At 33.1% G+C, this 25,394-nt stretch overlaps 3 protein-coding genes across 14 annotated transcripts in view; 1 reads left to right on the top strand and 2 right to left on the bottom strand.

The window, feature by feature from the left end:
- Nucleotides 1-10,863, top strand: part of LOC142224645 (very long chain fatty acid elongase AAEL008004) — a 158,032-nt gene extending 147,169 nt beyond the window's left edge. For 9 of the 10 annotated variants that reach the window (XM_075294449.1, XM_075294453.1, XM_075294430.1 and 6 more), the window contains one exon: nt 8,522-10,863. In XM_075294449.1, the coding sequence (XP_075150564.1) occupies nt 8,522-8,791 (270 nt within the window). In that variant the 3' untranslated portion in view covers nt 8,792-10,863. The remainder of the gene's footprint in view (nt 1-8,521) is intronic. The other variant, XM_075294463.1, reaches the window with a different exon arrangement.
- Nucleotides 10,864-16,087: 5,224 nt separating this feature from the next.
- On the bottom strand, nt 16,088-22,215 carry LOC142224635 (uncharacterized). Its single transcript, XM_075294418.1, has 8 exons — nt 22,065-22,215; nt 21,427-21,806; nt 21,252-21,361; nt 21,081-21,197; nt 20,761-21,014; nt 17,978-19,618; nt 16,870-17,108; nt 16,088-16,810 (listed from the first exon to the last, which is right to left on the bottom strand). The coding sequence occupies exons 2-8, from the start codon at nt 21,673-21,675 to the stop codon at nt 16,382-16,384; spliced, it is 3,039 nt and encodes a 1,012-aa protein (XP_075150533.1). The 5' UTR covers nt 21,676-21,806; nt 22,065-22,215; the 3' UTR covers nt 16,088-16,381.
- A 2,514-nt stretch (nt 22,216-24,729) lies between these two features.
- The window catches only part of LOC142224610 (uncharacterized), a 93,341-nt gene continuing 92,676 nt past the window's right edge, over nt 24,730-25,394 (bottom strand). For all 3 annotated transcript variants that reach the window (XM_075294398.1, XM_075294394.1, XM_075294400.1), the window contains one exon: nt 24,730-25,339. In XM_075294398.1, coding sequence (XP_075150513.1) covers nt 24,940-25,339 — 400 coding nt within the window. In that variant the 3' untranslated portion in view covers nt 24,730-24,939. The remainder of the gene's footprint in view (nt 25,340-25,394) is intronic.

The raw sequence follows: 25,394 nt of genomic DNA, 5'->3' as shown, positions 1-25,394 counted from the left end.
AGGAATTGGTTCCTATCAGTCCATAATTATATATAGCTCCCATATAAACCGATCCCCAGATTTGACCTCCGGTGCCTTTTGGAGAAGCAAAATTCATCCGATCTGCTTGAAATTTGGTACGTGGTGGTAGTATAGGGTATTTAACAACCATGCCAAAAGTGGTCCATATCAGTCCATAATCGTACATAGCCCCATATAAACCGATCCCGAGATTTGGTTTGGAACCTCTTGGAGGAGCAAATTTCATCCGAGTGAGTTGAAATTTGGTACATTGTGCTAGTATATGGTCGTTAACAACCATGCCTAACTAGGTCCATATCGGTCTATAGTTATATATGGCCCTCAGATAAATCGATCCCCAATCACACAAAAATTGATCGATATCAAGTTCATAATTGTATATAGCCCCCATATAAGCGACCCCCATATTTCAACTCTGGCTCTCTACGTACAAAAAGTCTATATCGATTCGTAATTATTTGTAGACTTAACTATACATAACTTTTTTGTCTAATATATACCATGTATGGACTAAATCACAATTTAGAAAACGATGTTAAGAAGTTTTAAGATACCACAACCCAAGTAATTCGATTGTGGATGATAGTCTTTCGTAGAAGTTTCTACGCAATCCATGGTGGTGGGTACATAAGATTCGGCCTGGCCGAACTTGCGGCCGTATATACTTGTTTTTAAATAATTTGTGTTTTCGACCTATCGTGCTTTTCAGCACCAAACCACGGTTAGGTTAGGTGGCAGCCCGATGTATCAGTCCATTGTGATTCAGTCCATTGTGATACCACATTGGTGAACTTCTCTCTTATCACTGAGTGCTGCCCGATTCCATGTTAAGCTCAATGACAAGGGACCTCCTTTTTATAGCCGAGTCCGACGGCGTTCCACATTGCAGTGAAATCACTTAGAGAAGCTTTGAAACCCTCAGAAATGTCTCCAGCATTACTGAGGTGGGATAATCCACCGCTGAAAAACTTTTTGGTGTTCGGTCGAAGCAGGAATCGAACCCACGACCTTGTGTATGCAAGGTGGGCATGCTAACCATTGCACCACGGTGGCTCCGTGGTTCAATTAGTCACTTTAGCAACCAATTTTGTTATATCAACAAACATTTTGTTGAACTTAAAAATTTTCTGTAACAACAATTTATTGTTAGCTCAAAAATTATAATATTATTTTCTGTGTAGGCCAAATAGCGATAATTTTTATAAGGACACAATTCAAGAATCAAGTAGGTCCGCAAAATTACAATTTTTGTTATACACCCTGAAAAAAAACGCTTCTCTAACATATGCCCCAAACACATTTTGCTTCAAGCATATATATTTTCAGGATTGGTCCAAACAAAATATTGTTTGTATTGTTAAAACATATTATGTTTCACCTCAGGCATACACTTGTAGAAAAAATTTAATGAATATATATTTGTATGTTTAGAGTTTGTAAATATAACATTCAAGCATTTTATTTTATGTCCCAAACATAATATGTTCTGACATATTAACATATATGTCCCAAACATGTTATGCTAGTTCCAAACATATAATTTTTACATCCAAACATGTGAAAGACAGTATTTTTCGTCCGTGTACATGCTGTTAGTACAAGATTTTTCTTGTAGAAGAAAAATTAAAGGTTTTAACATTACATTTATTTCGGTGGTGAAAGGATTCATATCAGATCCAATGGCCAGTGAAATCAATTTTTCATAACTCTGCAATGAATCCAATGTTGTCAATAATAAAAATTATGAATATTTCTAATTAAAACCATTAAATTATTTGTAAAATACATTCTATCAAATCCAGATTGTTTAATTGTAAAATGTTTATAAATATCTATCAAATATCTGAGGAAAGTCTTCCATCTATTATATATATTCTGACCTCCTATTACATGTTTTTTGGTACATTAATTTTTTCTTATCTCAAGGATATCTCAAAAACTATATAAATTATAAGTTCACAAAGAATTAAGATACCTTGAAATCTAATGTCTACATATGTGTAAACTCCATTGAACATTCCATTGAATTTACATTAATAAGGTCAGCAGCATCCATTACTTCAAATGACCTACATAACTCACAATACCTAAGCACCGGAAGAAAACCAAATGGGAAATGGGGAAGAAATTAAAAAAACCTATTTAAAAACAACTTTAATTTAATATTACTTTCAGTACTTCGTTTGAATTGAATTTCATTCAATGACATTGATTTTGTCTGTCAACACAATTTTAGTCATACTACTTACCCATTTCATTAAGTTGGTCAGTCAAACATTCATTCAGTGACTAACATACGAGTACAACATAGAAACCATAGCACCAACATGAAACATGGTTGTCATCATGGCCATTACCTCATTCATTCAATTCAAGCCTAGAGAGACAACCACAAAACTATTTTCAAATACAATGCAGCCAAAATTGTTTGTCTTCATTTAATGGTGTATTCTCTTTACAATCCACCACACGGTATGCAGGCTGGAGGTAAATACGAAAGAAATTCATAAAGCAAAAAAATGGGAATGAGGTCTTTAGGTTTACAGTAGAGGTGTGCACGTGAGTAATATTTTACTCACGCTCACGCACACTCACGACGGAAAAATCTTACTCACGCACACTCACGCACGATATTGTTTGGTAGGACTCACGCTCACGCACACTCACGAAAAGAAAATTTGTACTCACGCACACTCACGCACGAAAATGTCGTGACTCACGAAAAATACCGTGACTCACGAAAAATATCGTGACTCACGAAAAATGTCGTGACTCAAGAACAATTTTTTGAGTAATTTACCTTAGCGACGCGTCTGAAAACATGAGCATTATTAAAATCGAGAGCGTTATTACACTCTTAACATCCCAGGTGTCACTAAAATTGTAAATGAATTTAACTCTTAAGCGTTTTATGTTGGTGAGCAGGATTATTTTCGTGAGCGTAAATCTTTAGTCACGCACACTCACGAAGATAATATTTTCGTGACTCACGCTCACGCACGACATTTTGGTTTGTTAATCACGCTCACGCACACTCACGCCGTTGCCATGAGCGTGACTCACGACTCACGCGTGAGTCACGAAAATTTTCGTGAGTCACGACAATTTCGTGTCACGTGCACACCTCTAGTTTACAGTAGTAGTAGGTTTATTTGTTTTTAAGTATATTTGAATTGTAGTATTTGCACATGCCACCGTGTCGCATTGCACACTAAGTCAGAGGGTTAGCCAAAGCAACATTTCAATATACATTTTAGAAATACTTAAGACATTGAAAAACTCCAAATAGATTGTTTTTATTTTGTTTAAAAAATTTAATTTCTATTTGTAAATCTTTTACATATGTTAGTTATTTTGCTTTTTCAGCAAAAACAAATTGATATTTAAAATCTGTGAACTACGAGTATTATACCTTAATTTCAGTATTAAAAGAAAGCATAACATTTTCGTGTGTGCAAACTTATTAAGTTTTAATATCAAGTTCTTTTAACCATCTTCGAAAATTTTGGATATCGATGGGTTCTTCAACTCTATTGTTTATTGCTTCCATTTAATTGTGTATTCTCCTTTCAATCTGTTTAACCGTATTCAGGTTAGAGAAATATCTCGTACAGCTATAACTATAAAAATTATGCATTTATTATACATAAAATCAAAGGAATTGATATTTAGAATCTGTTTAGTACAAATACCAAGTCTCAGTAGCCATAACAAAAGCTCTCATAAAATTTCCATGTGTGCAACTCTTTTGACATTGACCACCAAATTCTGCACACGCCTTCGGAATTCGTTCGATACTCATCGCTCACAACCACCCATGCGTTTTTTTAAAACCAGAAAGTGTAGCAATAAGTTTTTTGGACAATAGCTCAAAGCTCAGTCTATAAATTTGAGGATTTGCTACTCTTTGGTTTCCCATTCAATATTTTTCTTAAATAAAAAAATGCACACACACACAATTCCAATAATATTTTCTCAATCACCATTTTTTCAATATTCTTCGTTGTAGCCGCCGCCATTGTCTTTAGCAATAAAACAAGTGAAAGTTAACAAAAAATAACAGATAATCATGAATAAAAAAAATATTTGGTGGCTCACACATGTCGAAAGACGGGTAAATGGTTGAATAGCAAGCAAGACCAACGAATGGACACCCATACTTTAAACGCCAACAGCAGCGGCAACGGAGTAAAAACAAAACTATTAACATAAAACAAACAGCAAAAACTATTACATAATAATCGTAATGATGATTATGATATATTTCTTTGCGTTGGTTATTGTTTCTTATTTATAGACATTCGCTTAAATTTTTTTTGGCTAGCTTTTGGACATCTTCAGCAGCTGGCCACAAACAATCATTGATACAAATAGAAATGGCTATTCTCGTGTTTTTGTTTTAAGAACATTTAAGTGAGAATGATTTGTTATTTGTTTTTAAGTGATAAAAAAGATTTATTTATATTTCATTGCGTTTTTATTAGATTAATATATATATATATATATTTTTTTTTTTGGAAAATTTTATTACCAAAAATTCTTCTGGCTTAATTAAGGGCGAAATATAAGATCACAGAGCGATTTTGTTTGATTTTCTGTGCCATTAAGCAGAGAAAATCTCTATCTAGTAACATAATTTATTTATTTATTTATTTATTTATTTATTTACATCTACCGAGCTATGCTCTTACAGATTACATTAAATTTTCATGATAATGTTGAAATATGATTTATACATTGCAAACAAATTATACAAAATTTACGTTTCATTATCAAACAAAATTCTAAGCATTCTCTTGAAAATGTGTCGTTCTGTGTGATAATCTATTCGGTTTGCAATGGAATTAAATAAATTGAGGCATCGTGTTAAGGGTTCATTTATCCCGTAGCTTGTTCTATGAAAAGGAACATTAAATAAATGATATTCCCTTAAAATCGATTAGGAACGTTGAATGGCAAGAAAGACAATAAATCTGGGCAATCTATATTCGTATCCATAATATCTTTTATAAAAACAATACCTTGGAGCTTTCTCCTAAAATGAAGTTGCTGAATGCCAAGAATTCTACATCGTTCTATATATGATGGCATACTATCCCACGTATAAAGCATTCTTAAAGCAAATCTTGTAAAACGTTTTTGAACCTTTTCTATTCTGTTTATGCCTTCGTTATAAAATGGATAATTGTCATTGAGTGACCGTTATTCGTAAATTATAAATTATAAAGATTTATTTATATTAGATTTTTATTAGATTAATTAATTTTTCTTTTTGAAAATTTCATTACCAAAGATTCCTCAGATATCATGACGGACGTAGTCATCATTTAATCGGATATTGATACTATGAACAAATAGATTCTTTAAATTGGTAGCGGTTATGTCCCTACTCGATTGGAGTAGGGATATACAAATTACAAATAAAATTTTTGTTTTAAGCTGAGTACTATGTTTAGTTTTCAAGCTGAAAACCAGCTTGTTTTCACGGTTACTTTTTTTAATTAATTAATTTAGAAATATAAAATTATTTGCAATCAATTCCTTGTATATTTTCCATCCATTATTTGGTAAGACTTGAGCAAAATATAAACGTCTTCACAAATATATTTGTACTTTTAATTTAGTGTTTTGGTGAAAAACCCGAACATAGTACTCACCTTTAGGTTTCTTTCATATTATCAGTTTATCCGTATGATAATGCCATGTCCAACTTTTATGCGCTTTACAGACTATCAGTTATTCCGGACGACAGTGCTCGTGTCGAACATATCCCATATATTGTGCACATTATAAGTTAAGTCCGTTAAGGCATAATCGATACTGCTGCATGTTTATGGCATCGATAACACATTTACCGATTATTTAGTCATCGCCGACAAGTCGTATCGATCCGACACAATGTAAGATTCAGTTATTCCGGACCGACATTCGGTCCGGAATAACTGATAGTCTGTAAAGCGCATTAGAGACATATGTCAGATGTTTGCCACACCATAATCTAACATTTCGCGGACATAATCAATTCTGCAGCTTAGTAAAGTAATCGATTACACTTTTATCGATTGTTCACTTATCGCCGACAATTCTTAGCGTTTGACCTATAAGATTTCTTATGCGCCTATCCCACTATAAGTTTATCCAGACGACAGTGGTCGTGTCAAACATATCCCATATATTGGCCACATTATAAGTTAAGTCCGAAGGCATAATCGATACTGCTGCATGTTTATGGGATCGATAACACATTTACCCATTATTTAGTCATCAACGAATTGTCGTATCGCGTGGACACACTGTAAGATTCTTTACAAATACAGACATTCCGTCCGGAAAAGCTGATATTCTGTATTACAAATGACATTTCGTAAGTTGATAGTACGGAGAGCGCTGTACACATCTATCTACTTTTTGTAAAGTTCTAATTCAATACTTTAAGAATGTGATTAAATTTGACTAATCGACATATAATGTTAGAAAATATTGACACTTTATCTTAAACCTATTCAATCTATAATACGACTTTTGTTTTCTTGTTCTGTGACCCTTTAAAAGCAATTCCAAACAATTTTTTCTTAGTTCCCAAAAAAAACTTCATCAAATCAAATATGTGTTTCTTTACTTTAAGGAATATGTGCCTTAGTTCAAAGACATGCGACTTTAACGAACACTGAAAAAAATATTTACATAATATTAAAAATTACGCAACCTAAATTTTAGGATGCAATGATTATAAACTTAATTTTAATTACAATTTCATTATTTTAAAGGAATTTGCCCTTAATATTTTGTAAATTGCGCATCCTAAAATTTAGGTTAAGTAATATTTAATATCACTCAAATATTTTTTCAGTGTACCATGATCGGTGCACACTTTCTTTTTCATCTAGATTTCGTAAAGATTTAACAAAAATATGTTGATTTTCATTTATAAGTATTATTGCTTTTGAAAAAGTAATTGCGAAAATAATGAGATTTTCAACTCGAAAACCAAACATAGTGGCGGCCTTTAAGGGCGAAAACGCAATACATATTTCAAATTTCACTAAGAGTGCCCATTTATTTAGCGAATTGCTATTGCCTTTAAAATGTTCTTACTCAGCTTAAAATTAATAGACACTTTGTCAACGTCAGTTATATTTCGATTTGTCAATCAAATCATTTTTTCAAAAATTGAAAACAACGATACCATCCGTTTAGAAATAAATACGGGGAGAAACTACTGTAATTGTAATGAATAATCACAAGTTATTTGTTAGCGAATTGCTATTGTCTTTAAAATGTTCTTACTCAGCTTGAAATTAATAGACACCTTATCAACATTAGTTATATTTCGATTTGTAAATCCCATATTGAATATCATTTTTTATAAAATAGAAAACAACGATACCATCCGTTTAGAAATACGGGGAGAAACTATTGTAACTGTAATGAATAATCACAAGTTATTTGTTAGTCCTTTTCTATTGAAATTTATAAAAAAAACATCAACATATTCGCTTAATGTAAATGTGATCGAATATCTGTAAATTTACATGGTTGTATAATGTTAATATTTATACGGACCCACTGTTCCAGTGATGAATGCTGCCTATAGGTGGGTATTAAGTTCGAGTTTAGCCGCTAAAATCGTCAATTTTTCACGATTACTTTTCTTCAATAATCCATTTTAAGGAATATAAATTTTGTGAAAATTAGCTTTGGGATATTCCCCATCAAGTTATAATGAAATCTGCGACAAATATGTATAATTTTATGACGTTTTTTACTCATTTAGTTTTCACTTTAGTGAAAATTAGCGGCTAAACTCAAACTTAATACCCACCTTATAGCAGCAATTCCAAATAGCGGTAACAGTATTATATTATGACTCCTAAAGGTATACTTTATTTTTTGTATTTTGTATGTAACAGGGTAATTCATGCGAAACTCGTTTGTTAATCGTTGATAACGATTAGCCAAGATTAATTTATAAACGATCGCAAGAAGTATTATTTTTTTGGAATTCATTTCAAAATTTAAGCTTATAAACATTCGCGCTTTTTCAAAATTTTACCGTAAAATAATGCAAATATTTGTCATGTCATATCTATTTGGAAACTTTTTTTAAATTTATCATTAAAAATAGCCTATTTATAATGTAGCATTGCCTAAATATATAACATTAATTAATTAATTGCCTTCATTAATTGTTAAACCATAACATTCTACTTTTATGTATGTGCGTCCAACTCGATCACCCATTTGTGTAAAACAAACAAATGTGTCCGCTGCTGCATCTGGCCGAAACTTAAAATTGCTAAAAAAACAATGACATTTCCATTGAACCAACCGATACTTCTTCCACATAAAACCAATACCGGTCGTGTCATCATCGTAACGTAAACTTTGTTTAAAATTTGCAATATGTATTTGTTAATTTTGCATGTTTCCGAACATTGAACTACATTGAAATTCTAACAAAATCTAAAATGACAACTTCTCAATAATTGAAAACATTTAGCAATATAAGAACCTATTAATGTTTATCTTGCAGCGGGCCGAAAAGAAAGGCAAAGAGGAGGCGGCGCTCTTGGCCAATGGCCACGCTAATGGTGATTGTCACCAGGAGACCTCAAAGAACCTATTAAATGGTCATGCCAATGGCAAAATCAACGGCATGACAACGAACGGCAGTCTGGCTAATGGTAGCAGTGGCTATAAGAATGGATCCGCTTTTGCGGCGAATGGTCACTCGTCAACAGCGGAGTTAACGCAGCGTAAAGTGAAATAATACAAGGCCAAAAATGGCAAACGCAAAATGCTAAAAAAGAGAATGGACATTTAATCACTAGGAAAATAGAAATATGCAGAAACGGAGAGATAGACCGCAAAATGAGAAAATCAATTGGAACTTAATTGCAATAATTCTAATACTAAATAACCAAACAACAACCAGCAGAACGAAATAAATAAACTATTGTTTTGTAGTCTAGGCAATGGGAATTTTTTTTGGGGGGGTAGAAACACAAGGGCTACATGATGGTAGACCTATGTAATGCCCAGAGATGTCTGAAGCCAAAAGTCCCCCCAAAAGCGGTATCCCTCTTTAGCTGAATAGTAATAAAGTTGTATTGAGATAAAACAAAATAATTAAGAACAAGATAAAAAAAAAAACACAAAATTATAAAACCGACAACAAATATTTCTATACAATTTACAAACATTTTGTGATGTATTTTTCTTTTTATAAATCATATTTTTGGTGTAAATTTTCCAAATAGTTCCGTAATATTTCAAAAACATACACTCAAGTTTAAGGACAAGCAACCCAAAAAGAACAGAAGAAACAATATTTATTTCACCATTATTTGGTTATGGTTTTTTTTTTGTTCTATTTGTTTTTGGTTCTAGTTTTCATTTTCTACATTGCTCTTAAGTTGAAATTTTATACAAATGTTATATACTATATACAAGTATCTACTATTTACTATTATTATTAATAGATTTTTGTTACAAAGTTTTTATTATTTTTTTTTTTTTGATCAACACAAGACACATACACAAACCGAAACCCACAAATCTTTGTAAACATTTTGTAGCTTTCTTTTTAAAAACAAAATTTAAACGAAAAACAAAATAGATATTCGCTTTAGTTGTACAAAAAAATCGATGATAAAGCTGAGGATGAAAGTGAGTTTATATAGTTTAAATATAATTTAATTTAAAAAAAATGTATAAACTATTTAAAATTTATAATATAAACAAAAATACATAATATTAATATAATACTATAAATAAACTATATTTAAAATTAAAACAAAAACATTAAATTAATTGTGAGGTTATGTTATTATATATAGGTAAATATTACAAATAAAATGCATCTTTTTTAATGATTAATTTTGTATAAAACAACTATGTTATGTTTAACAAACTAAATCGAGTCATGCTTAAGCAAATAAAATAAAGAAAAATAAAAATTGAAAAAAAAACAACCAATCTTGAATATTTGTAATGATAAAATAAACAAATAAAAGTTATTGCAGTGTAGATAATCACTGACGTTAGGGAAGTAAGGGATAATAATAAAAACAAAATTTTTCAAAGATAAAACTTCAGAAAACTTGGAAGCAGAGCCCCTAATAAAAACTAAATTATTGACAAGAAAAAATAAAACTAAAACATTTGAGAAAATTAAAAAGAACATAATTGGCTTAATTTATTTCGTTTGAATCATATTTTCGTTTCATTCAACTTTCACTACACCCAGATGAAGAGAAATTTTAGATGAAAAACCATTGAAAAAAACCCCACCCTCTACACTTACACATTCTAAAATAAGAAATTACAACGGTAAAAAGGTGAACTAAAATACAAATATGTAATAAAAACTAAAAAAAGGAGAATTGTATTTATTTTGTACGTCTTACTACAAAATTAATTAATTAATGTATACATTAATTAATTCATATTTAGCACTTAAGTTTCCTAGTTCGTATATATGCCAAGAGACACAAAATATTACAAATTCCCCCTCCATCCATATATCCTTATCTCCCCAATCCCTTCAAACAAAGTATTATCATACTTTGTCGGCCTCATTCGCTTAATATTCCAAAATATTCAATTCTAGCAAAAAGTGAATAAAATATCTAAAATAATATTACTATACTTACCTTATACTGCTAATGGTAATGACGTGTATTATTATTATTTAAATAATTTTGTGTATAAATTAAAATGAAAACAATACCAAACTGGGCGTTAAGGAAGTTGAACATATTTTTTTCAAATACCATTAAAAATGAAAAAAAAAAGAAAACTAAAAAAATAAATACATTTAAAAATGAAAAAAGAAATATACTTATCTGTGTGTTTTATTTGTTTAAATATTTAAGTAAGAGGGTAAGTATCATATATATATTTGTGGTTTTCTAGGGCACAAAATCACATTTTTAGAAGAGCCAAAAATATCTCAATCTTAACCGATTTCAATCAAAATTGGCGAAAAATCATCAGACGAAAAATATATAAGGGAGTTATATCTAAATGTAAATCGATTTGCCTGATATTTTGCAAGTTTTACGGGATTCACAAAGCATTTGGATATACGAAATTTGAAGAAGATCGGTTGAAAAACACGATAAATATATATGACAGCTGGATCTAAATCTGAACCAAATTATTTCGAACTCATTAGGGGTTGTCTTTCAGCCGAATTGAGACCCCTTGCCAGTTTTCAGGACAAACGGCCTTGAACGGGTTTAAGTTGTACTTTGCACACAAAAATTTTAAGACGATCAGTAAAAAAATCGGTCTCAGATTGGCCCTTCTTCACATGCTCAAATTTATTATACCCTGTACCGCAGTAGTAGTGCAGGGTATAAAAATTAATATCAGAAAATAACATGGAAACAAACTGGAAAGTGTAATTATTGCTTAAAGGCCAGTATTAGCATGAGCTCAAAATCCTTCATCCCTTGCTGATAAATAGTTTAAGACTGGTAACACTGTCAGTGAGATGAAGACATGCCTAAAAGTGTATTAAAACATTCCCAATAAACACAAACGTTTGAGAAATGCTAAATTTCAACAATTTTTCAAACATTTTTTCAAAGGATTAGGGTAATATTCAATTTGAGAAATTGTTGAGAAAATCGCGTTCTCAACAAAAAACAGACATTACCCTCAACAGTGAAATTCAACACATTAGCAATAATATCTCAAGTGTTATCCTCAAATTGAAATGCATCGCTACTCAATAATTTGTCAAACAATTTTCGATGCGAGTCAAATTCAAAATTAACATCGTTGCAAATACTTTTCAACCTAAATTTTTATGAATGATATCCCCACTTCAAATTGAAAGTCAAAGCCAAAATTCTATGAATTTTGTATAATTTATTCATTTTTATCAAAATAATATATATAATAATTCACTACACTACATAATACACTACAATACCAATTGATAAATAATAATCTTATTAAACATATCAACAAATAAGAAAAAAAAAACAAACAACAAAACTTTAAATATCTTAAACATTATTAGTAAACACTTTTGCATTGATAATTCGATTTCCTTCCTTTTGGTGTCATAAAACAGCATTAAAATTTATTAACATGCGGGCAATTTGAAATTAGGAACGTACTGGACCGCGTGTTAGAATTGATTTCCAGCAGAAGGAATTCACAAAATATCCATTTTAAACTGATAATAGCATATGAATTAAACTGACGATGTGATGCACATTTTCATCCAGAAGTTGTTGATTTCAACAATTTATTGTTTTTAACAATTTTAATTGGTTGCACTTGCAATGTTTCTGGAAACTTTTTCTTGTCGATAAGCCACTCATTTTTCATTGGTCAGCTTCTTAATGTTTGCAAGCATGTAGCATCCAAAGATTTTAGTTTTCTGCAAAGAGATTTAAATTTAGTGACTTCTCTAAAGTGTTGATTTAATTTTTCATATTGACGTACCAATTAGAGGTGTGCACGTGACACGAAATTTTCGTGACTCACGCGTGAGCCGTGAGTCACGATGGAGTCAATCTCGTGAGCGTGCGTGAGCGTGATCAAGCTGAAAATTTTCGTGCGTGAGCGTGAGTCACGAAAAAAAATTCTTCGTGAATGTGCGTGAGTAAAAATGTTTGATAATTACACTCACGAAAACAAAATCACGCTCACGATTTGAATCACGATAACTACTTTAATCACGCTCACGATTTAAATCACGCTTACGATTTTAATCACGCTCACGATTTGAATCACGCTCACGACTTGTAACACGCTCACGATTTGAATCACGCTCACGATTTTAATCACGCTCACGATTTGAATCACGATCTCGATTTGAATCACGATCACGATGTCAATCGCACTCACGATGTCAGTCACGCCCACGATTTTAATCACGTTCACGGCATTGGTCACACTCACGACTTTGGTCACACTAAACCTTCCAATGTATGGATTGTGTAATAGTTTTTTTTTCATTTAAAATTAATTGATTAAAAAAGTAATGTTGAAGCGCTGGTTTTCGGTGCAAAAACCGAGTATAGTGTCGTTCCTTAAACAATAAAACCTTTTATAAAATATGGCTTTGATTTTTTCTAACGAAAATGAGAAATATTGTCGAAAAAGTGTACCATAAAAAATTGATAGATTAAATAAAATTCGAATTAACGAGTAAAGTAGAAAGTCGGGCCGGGCCGACTACATCATACCCCAAATCACCCCTACTGAATTAGTGAACATTGTTTGTAGGGTATCAATGATATAGGTTTGGGGAAAACCACATTTCCAGATTTAATAACATTACTGAGTACATGGGAGTTTTATCATAATCTGAACAGAAATGTCTGATATTAACATAGGAGTATAGTTGATTCTGAACCTACAGAGTTATTTAGTATGCTACTAATATTGAGTCCTTTATTAAAAAAAACTGGAAATCGCTCAATTAGTGTGGGTAATAAATTCAACTTTCTGAAAATAGGGTAATAGATTTATGTAATAGCTACATACAAGTCTCAATACGATCGGCTAATACATGTTTATTTGAAATTTGAACAACATAGGTTAATAAATAAGAGTATTATGGTCAAATTTGGGAAAATCGATCGATGCATTTATATGGGAGCTATATCCATATATTGGTTGATACCACAGAGGGTTGCCTTGTGCTAAATTAGAGTAAGATCGGGTATTAGATAAGGCTACTATGGTTAGAAATAAAGTTACAAGGGGTACATTTCTCAAAAACGGGCGAAAAATATATATAAGAGCTATATCTAAATATGACCCGATTTGGATTATATTTTGCAGGTTTTGTTGATATTACAGGAGATTACCTTGTGCTAACTTTGAGTAAGATCGGTTAATAAATGAGGCCACAATGGTCAACAATAAGGTTATAAGGGGCAAATTTTGAAAATTGGGCGCTACATATATATGGCAGCTATATCCAAATCTGCACCGATTTGGATGATATTTTGCACATAGAGTCAGTGGATTACATTGTGACAAATTTGACGCCGATCGGTTAGTAAATGAGCGCAATCTGACCCCATTTATCGAAATCGGGCGATACATATATGTATATAGGAGCTATATCTAAATTCAATAGCGTTCGTCCTTGTGCCAATAAAGAGCCACATACCAAATTTAATCAAAATCGGTTAATAATTGCGACCGGAATCCTGCGAACAACAAATACATGGACGGACGGACACCAAGGGCTAGATCAACTCAGGAGGTGATTCTGAGTCGATCGGTATATATGTATATTAATTTCCATTAAGTTAGCATAGAAAAATATATTAGTTCATTCGTACTAAGAAGTATTCAACCTTTCAATTAAGCCAACTGCCTAAACATTTGAGAATAACAATTGGAAAATTACCAAGAAGTATTTATTTTTGTCATTACAAGTAAGTCATTATAACTCATCGCAATGTAATGCAACGTGTAATAACAGCTTTACTCGTGGTAATGCCAATTCTAATGAGATGTGATTGCCTAGTTTTTGCTGGGTATATATATTATTTATCGTCAAATTAGCATTTCTACAGTCGTGAATGTGCGTAAATTCTTCACAAAATTTTTCGTGCATTTGTAACAATTCTCTGTCGCGAGTGTGACGTCAAGAACAATTTTCGTGCGTGAGTTTTGGAAAATAAATTCCTTCGTGAGTGTGCGTGAGCGCCTTGAAATTTTTTCGTGCGTGAGTGTGCGTGAGCAAAAAATTTCTTTCGTGAGTGTGCGTGAGCGTGAATGCCTCGAATTTTTTTCGTGCGTGAGTAGAATTTTTCTATCGTGAGTGTGCGTGAGCGTGATTTTTTAAAATAAATTCATTCGTGAGTGTCCGTGAGCGTGAGCGGTTCGAAAATTTTTCGTGCGTGAGTGTGCGTGAGTAAGATTTTTCCGTCGTGAGTGTGCGTGAGCGTGAGTAAAATATTACTCACGTGCACACCTCTAGTACCAATTATTATAAACTATTTGAAGCAGTTCCAGTTAATTGTCCACCATTTTTTCATCGGTCAGCTTTTTAATGTTTTCAAAAACGTAGAATCCACAATTTTAGTTTTCTGCAAAGAGATATACATTTAGTGACTTCCTTAAAGTTTTATTTCATTTATTATTTTCACTTACCTATTTTTATAAACTATTTGGTTGTGTCTAAAATTTTCCATTTTTTTTATTTCTTGCAATTGACCACGAACTTCGTTGCACAAATAAGTATTGAAAACCACATGGTTTTTTCGTTGCATTTTAGGGTAGTGTCTTGTCAATGTTTTCTCATATTATCTTCAACACCTTTTCAAAGATTTCGTCAACATTTTGGCAAATTGGAAGTAATTCGCAAACAATTTGAAGATGCATTGAAGATGAGCTATTTCAAGTCAAGTTGAATTTATGTTGAAAATTATATTTACCCTCAAACTGAAAAGTTGTTGCATTTGAAAAACGCCCATCCTGTGTTTATTGGGTTATTTCTATGTGTAATTACGCCCTGCCCTTTACTGATGCTATTAAAATTGGTAACACTGTAGTGAGATCAAGACATGCCTAAAAGTATGTTATATATTATTTATATTACTTATAGGTGTAATAACGCCCGGTCGCTAAAACGCTTTTCCACACGCGCCTGAAGGTTGATCTCATTTTATTTACAAAATATTAAATATTTAACACATGCGCCCAAAATTATGCTACGTTTAACTAATTCTTAATGGCGGCCGATAAAGGTGTTTTTAGCTGCTCCTAAAACTATGCTCTGGGTTAGAAAGTGTATACAGATGACAACGAAGACATCGGTAAGACTGTGGTATTTATAGATATATGAAATGAATAAACGAAACGTAATGTCTTCATATTTAGTATGGTATTTATATTTATTTATTACAGCATAAGAATGAATACAACACATTGTTTACTGCTTAAGAATATAGGAATATCTCACTCGTTGTATTTTTTTTTTGTAATAGATTCTAATATGGAAAATTAAAACAAATTCAAATGAAAACAAAGTAATGTCAATTACATGAAAACTTAAAACGATTAAAACATATACTAGAAATTTGTTATCATATAAATTTTATTTTTCTAAAACCGAAAATAAAATATTCAACCAATACGAAAAATGTAAAACAAATTAAAACCTAATAATGATCATTGACCATTACATGAGGGGAATAAAATTGCCACAATATCTTACATACTAAATCTAATGTTATGTCATAATTCCAAAATATGTGGGTGGAGTAGAACTTATGTATGAAGAATTCAAATAAAAAATATCAATTGAAAATGATATTTTATATGCGAGTATGTACTTTCATGTATATATATATATATATAGGTATGATGCATTTCAATTCATTGAGCGTGGCCTTTTCAAATAGAGTTCTATCATATTATCAATATCATTTATAGTCTTTTTCGATTTGTTAATGTTTGAATCTAATACACGTAAATTGCTTGTATAATCGGGTAACTTATTAAGCGTCTGTGCCATTTCACGAGCCAATTTTTTGGCTCTTTGTGCTAATGACACTTGATTACGTTTAACTCCTTTATTTGTGAATATATTCTGTAGCTTGTGCTCCTGAAGCTCACCAAAATCCAGAACATCCCATTCCCCGGTGGTCATATTCCAACAGAAAAGTACTCGGCACTCATACTGACGTTGATGGAAACCACAACTTATCTTTCGTGAGCAATTCAAACATGAGGAGAATTCTTCTCGAGCCGAGAAATGAGCCATTAGTAGACAAAATATTGTTTGCGATACTGGACAAACCTAAAAAAGAATTCTGCAGTTATAATTTCAGTTCATTTAAAGACGATTATGAATCTTACGTTGATCAATTCGTACGCCCAATCATAAAAGACATCATACGTTTTTTGATTTTTCTGGCAGAGTGTACTAATGACATAATAGGTAAACATCTCCATGTCAAAAGAATGTTGCTCTATAACCACACTTGTACAACGCAACTGCTGAAATGAAGCTTTCGATATCATCTGCATTTCGGAATAGCACGAACCATGTACTTCTACAGGCAAGAGTGTATGATATCCTGGTGAAATACAATCGTCTGAAAAAACAAATAAATAAAAGAAATATATATTCTTTACTTCAGCAATACCTATAATTGCTAATTTGTTATGGATCAATGGAGTCTGTTCTACATATTGCGATCGACACATGAAATCTTGTCCAAGACTTCGACCCCTATATTAGAGAATTTTGTGCTAGTTTCGAAGATTAATAATAAACGAAGCAAATAACATTCTCTTAAATTTTTCCCCATTTTACCCATACATTTGAATATTTATGAATCACGAAACGTTCTATAAATTGAATAAAATTTTCACAAAAAAATAGTGTTTAAAACCATGAATTAATTAGCTTTGGGAACTGACTCTACGAAAAAATCAATACGAAATGTCAGAAAATTAATCTTTGGATTGAAACTTTTTTACGTGTAGAGAATCGAAAAATAAAACAAACAAACATAAGCTTAGAGTTTCAGGATAGTTGAAAAATAGTATGGGCCCTTTTCCGAGTTCATTGCACTATGTTGGCTACAATTGAAGATTGGATAATAGATTTCTAAAGAATCTATTCCAAACACTCGAAGGCAGACCAACATTTTAAACTCAATTAGACTATTCAGTCCATTGTGATATCATACTCTTACATATGTGTGTCCCCAATTCTATGTTTAGCTCTATGACAAGGGACCTCCTTTTTATAGTCGAGTCCGTTTCACATTGCGGTGAAACCACTTAGAGAAGCTTTGAAGTACACAGAAATGTCAGAACAATTTTTTAGTGCGTGGTCGGGATTGAACCCATGGCCCTAGCAGACCCATAGCAATTCTGTATTACGATCAGTTCCTAATTACTACCAAAACATGGTTTTTTACATGATATCATCTCGGATTTTCTTATTTATGCTTACCTTCTTCGCTTGTTATAACCGAAGCGGCATCGTCCTCTTCCACATAACGTCTTTGGAATTTTTTCGTACATACTGGCTTTTCTGTTGTTCCACCTTGTAGCGGAATTTCAAATGGTCGCATTTCGTCACGACGAGGCGATAAAAATGGATGTTGGTAATTCGGTGATATGGAACCACCTCTCTCCAAATGCGAACGTTTTGTTATGGACAATTGTAGAGGTGACAATGTTCCATGTGGTTTAAAACTTAACATATATTGTGTAGCGGGCGATAGATTATGTGGTGGTGATTTGTGATTAGTATAGAAGCTAGTGCTTATCAAATGTCGACTTGGAGAACGCATGACAGCGTTACCACCACCTGTGGCATTCACACTATTACTGGGACCCGATGATGTGGGAGGCGAACGGAAACCCAGTGGTGAAGTACAGCTATGACGCAATGGCGATAATGCCGATGGTGCTACATAATGTCCATAAGTGGTTACACTAATATTCGAACTGTGAGGATGTGGTGATGATGAAGGCGATGCATATGGTGATAGACTAGTTTGCAAATGACTTCGATTATGGCGTGGTGAATGGTTACCAGTAGCTGAGCTACCCACTAAGGAACTGAAGGAATTGTTGGCGGATGTTCTAGTCTTTGTAAAAGGTATGATATTTTCGGAATTATCTTCTGAAAATTCGTATTTTCTTTCGGCTAGTCTTCGCTTACGCAATATTGATATTTTTTCACATTTTTCATTCTCTTCGCTGAACTCGTAAGTTGATGCTCTATCATTACTTGTGGATGTATTTGTCGACGCTGTCGAAGTGTTTGGCGAAGATGTTGATTGGGTCGTTGTGATTCCGGTCGATGAGAAGAACATCGAAACACCCTTACGAAATGATTTAGTTACAATGCGATGCCGGCGCCGTGAACCATTCTGAAATAACGGCGAAGTAGTTTTCATTGCACTTCCCGGTGTAGCCGAGGTAGATGGTAGAGGTGGTGTATTTGTCACAGCAGAAGAAATGGCATTGACACGACTAGAAACGTTTGGACTACAGGTGAAAACTAGTTCATCACACGATTTCCTTCCTATCGAAACTTGTGGTATGGGCGAATCAGAATTAGTTAGCATTGATGTTGGTGACTTCAATCCCATATTTGTTACATTCTGCTGAGTTGTTATGGCAACAATACCACTACCCGAATGAGTGGAATCAGTCTCAATATCTGCAAAATCTTCAATAATACGACTAACAACATTACTCTGTGAATTACTAGTTGTTTGACTATCTACGCTAAAGTTATCATTATCGGCATTCGGAGTGAATATTACAGGAGTGTGGCGTCTTTCTTGCTGTGGACTCAAATCTTGATGGGTTGGCGTTGATGCGCCAGTACAACGTAGAACGGTTATCATATTTTGCTGATTTTGTTGGCCATGTAGTGTTACTGCGGTAGTCTGTTGCTCCTTTGGCGGTTGTTCAAGATGAATGTTAAGCATATGGAAGAATCCATTCGATATAACAAGTATACGTTCTGGACATATAAGATGCAAATATGGATCGAATTTACGATCCGATTCAGTCGTTGAATATTTTGTGTGTACGGTAAGATTACATTTAATACAGAGGATGTGACGACGAAAATCTGAAAAAAAAACATAGGAATTTCCAACAGAGATCAATTTTGGGCCTATGTTATTACTTCTTAATTTTTGCTAAATTGTTATTTATAAAAAAAGAAGACATAATGTAATTTCTAGCTCAAGGTGAGTATTATGTTCGTTTTCCTTGCCGAATACATTTTTGTATCAATGATTTTAGAAGAATGTCATATTTCGCAATCAATGCCCTGGATCTTTTCCATGAAGGATCTGAAAAGATTCGACAACTTCTAACTTAGTGTTTGGTGATAAAAACGAATGTGGTAACTACCTTCAGTTTTGATTTTTTCTCAATGTTAATTTGATGTAAGAGATATGCTATCCATAATGGTTGTGTATTTTTATAACCTTAATAGAAATACCTATTGAGATCTATTTGTAGCAAAAGTCGGACCAGATTCAGATAGATACAGGAAATACTAGCCCCGATTTTGAAAAACGACCCATAGTGTTCCTTTAGAAAATGTATCGATATTACAAAGCAACAGACATATGCATAATCAAAATGGCAAATGTAGCAATATTATGTCTATACAATGGAAAAAATTATCTTTGAATTGTACAATACAGTCGACTCAGATTGACATTAATTTAGGATGAGAAGTTAACCTTTTCACTGAGTGTTACCAGAGTTTTTAGCTCAATGACAAAGGACCTCCTTTTTATAGTCGAGTCCTGCGGTGATACCACTTAGAAAAACTTTGAAATTACTATTACTATTATTAGAAATTACTATTATGATTACTATATTAATCATATATGGCCCTACTGGGCTCGATTAAATAAATAAAACAAATTAAATGAAATACCACGAACATTACTGAGAGTGATTAATGCACCGCTCCAAAACTCTTTGGTGTTTGGTCGTATGGGATTGAACTCATGACCCTTTGTATTCAAGGCGAGCTGGCTAACCAGCTGGCTAACGAGGACGACGATTTCGAGAATAGCAAAATACGTCGTAAATTTCGACAGGCCCTATTTGATCCCTGCACTTTGTTAGCCATTACTATCCTAACAATTCAAAAAATGAAGATTTCTTTGCTATGAATCTTTATAGAACTTAGCTTGAAAACTAACTAAGTTTGTGTATACGGACTATAATTTCTATACATTATCAACTTACAGCCTTCTTCCTCCTCATAGTCTCTTTGCTTTCTACACTCTAAACAGCCAAGTTTAGGAACTTTGATATATGTTAAATAAGAGTCTTCATTTTCTTCTTCGGAAGCACCATGCACTATTAGAATACGAGGGTCACAACTTTTCCATTGAATCATGCTGACCTCTTTCAAGTTGTCGACCCCGTGGTCATCGAACAGACAGCATTTGTAAAATCCTCGCAATGGCTTGTGTGGTTGGTAAATCCAAAAGAATAATCTATGGTAAAATTGAAAATTATAAGAATGTAGAGATGTAACAATTGGTTAAATTTAGTTGACTTACGTATACTTGTAGCCTATAGTAAATGGATAATGGCTAGAGTTTGCAGCACTTTCACTTGAGCAGACTTTATAGCTAAGTAGGAATTGACCACAAGCCGACAATCCCATAAACATATGACTGCAATAAGAAAATATTTACATTTTATTTAGAAGATAACTTTCTTTAACTTACCCCTGCAAGAAGTTTAGTGGAACCAGATCCTTAAAGCAGAACCTTAGTCTTTTTGGCACAGCAGAAAATAATGGTTTGGTATCTCGACAAAAACGAAGATTTCCCATATACTATTTTTTAAACAAGGCAGAACTGATTAGACTTATTTGTGATTCTATGTTTTGAAGCTACTTACTTCTCTTCGATGAAGTTTTCTAGCCAAATTTGACTGGCTACTTTTCATTAAGTCGTGTCTGATTTGCCCGGTTCTTGTCTCTGTTGTTACTTGGCCAATATTACATCCAAGGCCATCTCGTTCACGCAACAATTTTAGGTCATCATCATCACATTCAGTCTCTTCGGAACTCTCCGCAAGACTAAATTCTTCATCGTCGTCATCTTCAGATGATGATAGGTCATGATGGACACCGTGAACGTGAATCATATTTGTTGACCAGATAAAGACAGTCTTTTGGTTTTTGTCGAGGATTTCAAACCAGGTCTCCGTTATTTGGTCGGAATAATGTTTTGGAATGGCCCATATTCCATATTCGAAATTTCAACAACAAAAAATGTCTACCAAAGAAAGAATAAAAGAGGGATAGTTATATTACTGAATTGAATATCATAATAAATTCCACTTCATTATAATATAAATATTCGTAAAGGTACGATGAAAGAGTCCTACGGACAGAGATCATCACGATTATTAGGTTCGGAACGTAAAATTAACGGCTGGATAGAGTACATAGCCTATTACTATGTGGGTTAGTAAAGCGACGTCAATTCTTGCATTCTTTTCTATTAATATAAAAAGGAAAAATTCGATAATACCTTTACAATTGTCTCCACAACCTTTACAAATAACCAAATACTAGAAGTTGCTATCTTCTTTTCAGTTTTCCATTAAGTTTTTTTTACAATTTTCTCCCCCAAATCTCAGTTCTCCATTGACGATTTTCCTTCGGTGACAACAAAAAACCATTTCCATACAAACTCTGCCAGACATATACAAACTGTCAAAGACGAACGCCAAGCGCTTGCCGTAAACACAACTGAAACGATTAGCTTTGGTCGCCTATGCTTAAATTTGTTAAGGGTCTTTCAGACGAATATTTTAGTCGCAGGGAAAAATTATCTATATCATTCAGTGACCATAAACTTCGTCATCTTCTATAGATGGTGATAGGTCGTAGCTATGTCTTGTTTATTGGACAATCTCCTAACCACAAGCTTCATGAAAGTTAATACTACAACCACACAATGCTACAAATTTGCAACTCGCGTTTCCATACGAATGCAAGATTTTAAATCTCAAAAATGAGATTTCTAGCAAAGTGTGAACGTAGTTTGAATTCTCATGAAGGGGGCCAAAATATGAAACAACCTGCGACAAAAAGAACAAGAATAAATATAATGAAAACGACGTGGTCGAAGCAATGTTTCCTGAAGAGACCCAAATATTGACCACACTATTAGTTAAGTCCAAAGGCTTAATCGATACTGCTGCATGATTATTTGCAATTCGTACCGATTGGCCACACTGTAAGATTCTTTACAAACACCCTGCCAGCATTTCAAAGTTCCATTTCATCCTCATCGCTACCACAGACTCGTGACACTACAACAATCGCCAACTATGATGGGGAAAGCGTATCATAAAGTATGAAATGTACAAGAAAGTATTTTGCCATCACTATTGTTACAAGAGCCATTTTATATTTTGTGAAACACCAAGCGAAACTAGCTTATTATAAGTTATTTAAATAAAAACGATAATGAAGTGTTGAAAACATAGTTATTTCGCTTAAAATTGTGAAAGGTATATTGGTGAACAATTTTTAATTTTCCAAATGGAATAAAGTGATAGTTTTTTAGATATTTTTCCAGACAAGCTGCCTCCATCGAGAATAAAAACCAAAGACTTTGTAATTATAACAAGCTGTGTTCGGGCAAGTCGCGAAAATGACCTTATGCGCTTTACAGACTATCCGTTATTCCGGACGAAATGTCGGTGTTTGTAAAGAATCTTACAGTGTGTCGGATCGATACGACTTGTCGACGATGACTAAATAATCGGTATATGTGTTATCGATCCCATAAACATGCAGCAGTATCGATTATACCTTCGGACTTAACTTATAATGTGCACAATATATGGGATATGTTCGACACTAGCACTGTCGACCGGAATAACTGATAGTCTGTAAAGCGCACTATACTACGTTCGCACTAGACACGAAATCTCGCTATTTAGAACCAAAATCTTTTTACAAATCTCAAGTGTTCGGACTAGCAAAATAATGAGATTTCGTAGATTTGAGGATTTAACAGCTGTTTGTAAATATATCAATACAAACAGAACCCATATGTGGACACGCACACACACACATTCATCTACAAGGAAAATTGGGGCAGGGTTGCAAAAAGCGCATTTTTAGTACTAAAACCACAGTTGTATAAGGAAGTATAGGGGATTTTGAAAGTGATTTTGTTGAAATCCTCTACGAGCCAGCTGATATTTGCCTATTTATTGCAATTCTACTCAGATCTAGGAGGATTTCGGCCAAAATCCTCGCTTACGAGGATTTCGTGTCTAGTGCGAACGTGGTGTCCCTGCCAACATTTTTTGAATTTGGGGGCGCTTCTGAGAATCCCCACTACGTCGAAAACAGTCATATACGATATCCAAAACTCCTCGGAAAAGCGCCGTCACTATTGAGAAGTTGTACCACGCCAAGTTACTACAAAAAAGTATCGCATGAGTGCAATTATTAGGTGCCCTTCTGGATACATTTAGAAGCACGCCAATAAGAGCCCCTTCAAACAATCAGACAAAGTGCATTTTAAGATAGTTGTAAAAGAAACATTGTGGTCAAGTAAAACACGATTGTTTAGATGTTTATTGATTTTATTAAACATTTATAAATTCTCATAAATATAACATTTATACGACTATCACATCACATTTAACATATTTTTATGCATTAATAAAAGATTGATGTTGAGTTACAAGTTGCAAGTTACATGTTGTAGCGTCTATCAGCCAGTGCTTTTATTTCCAATGGAGGCAGCGTGTCTGGAAAAATATTTGAAAAATTATCACTTTATTCCATTTGGAAAGTCAAAAATTGTTCACCAATATACCTTTCACAATTTTAAGCGAAATAACTATCTTTTCAGCACTTCATTATCATTTTTATTTAAATAAATTATAAGAAGCTAGATGTGCTTGGTGTTTCACAAAATATAAAATGGCTCTTGTAACAATAGTGATGGCAAAGTACTTTCATGCAAATAGTGATGGCAAAATACTATCACAGTTGGCGATTGTTGCAGTGTCACTTACGAGTCTGTGGTAGCGATGAGGATGAAATGGAACTTTGAAATGCTGGCAGGGGTTATACTAGAATATTTGTCGCCGCAACGTCTTGTGTCGTATAATTTATCCGACTGTGTAAGGAAAATCGATAATAAAATTAAATTCATGAAGGAAAAGTTTTCTGTTTGTTGGAATTTTATTATAATATAAAAATAAATTAAAATAATGAAATAGTAGGAAGGTCACAAAGCTTAGAATAAACGACTTATACCTCAAGTAATATATATTCGGAATCAACAAATTTTAAATCTTTAATAAGTCTCACTTAACCGAAAGGAGTAATAAATATACCGCTAATTATGATAATCGTTTACAATGTTTCAAAAATTAATCGCTATTTGCTGTGGCATCATTTCGGCTTGTTGTAAATTCGGATTCCATGAAGTCCCTAGAGTCTGTGAATGTTTGCAACTCTGGAGATTCTGTGCTCTCTACTTTCGTATCCAACTCCGTACTAGTATTTACATCAATGTCTATTAGAGTTGAATCTGTTACATTATTGTTAGTATTACTTATCGGAGTGATGACGGTATCATTAACGATACTCGGTAGTTCATTATTCTCAAAGGGTAATTTTCTCTTAAAATTAGCCAATGATAACCAAATATTCTCCCGCATAGGTTTCGGTATCTCGGCCGAGGGAGATAGATCTTGATTAAGATCAGGTAGTTGTGGTAATAATGGTTCTTCTTCCTCAGGCGAATCATAAATAACCCAATTGTCGGGTCTACAAAAACAAAGATAGATAGAGAACAATATATGAAATACTCTTTCAATGCTAT

This window comes from Haematobia irritans, chromosome 1, assembly GCF_050003625.1.
Source record: "Haematobia irritans isolate KBUSLIRL chromosome 1, ASM5000362v1, whole genome shotgun sequence".
Lineage (NCBI taxonomy): Eukaryota > Metazoa > Arthropoda > Insecta > Diptera > Muscidae > Haematobia > Haematobia irritans.
The sequence above is the reverse complement of the archived record's forward strand: the minus strand, read 5'-3'. Positions and strand labels throughout refer to the sequence as shown.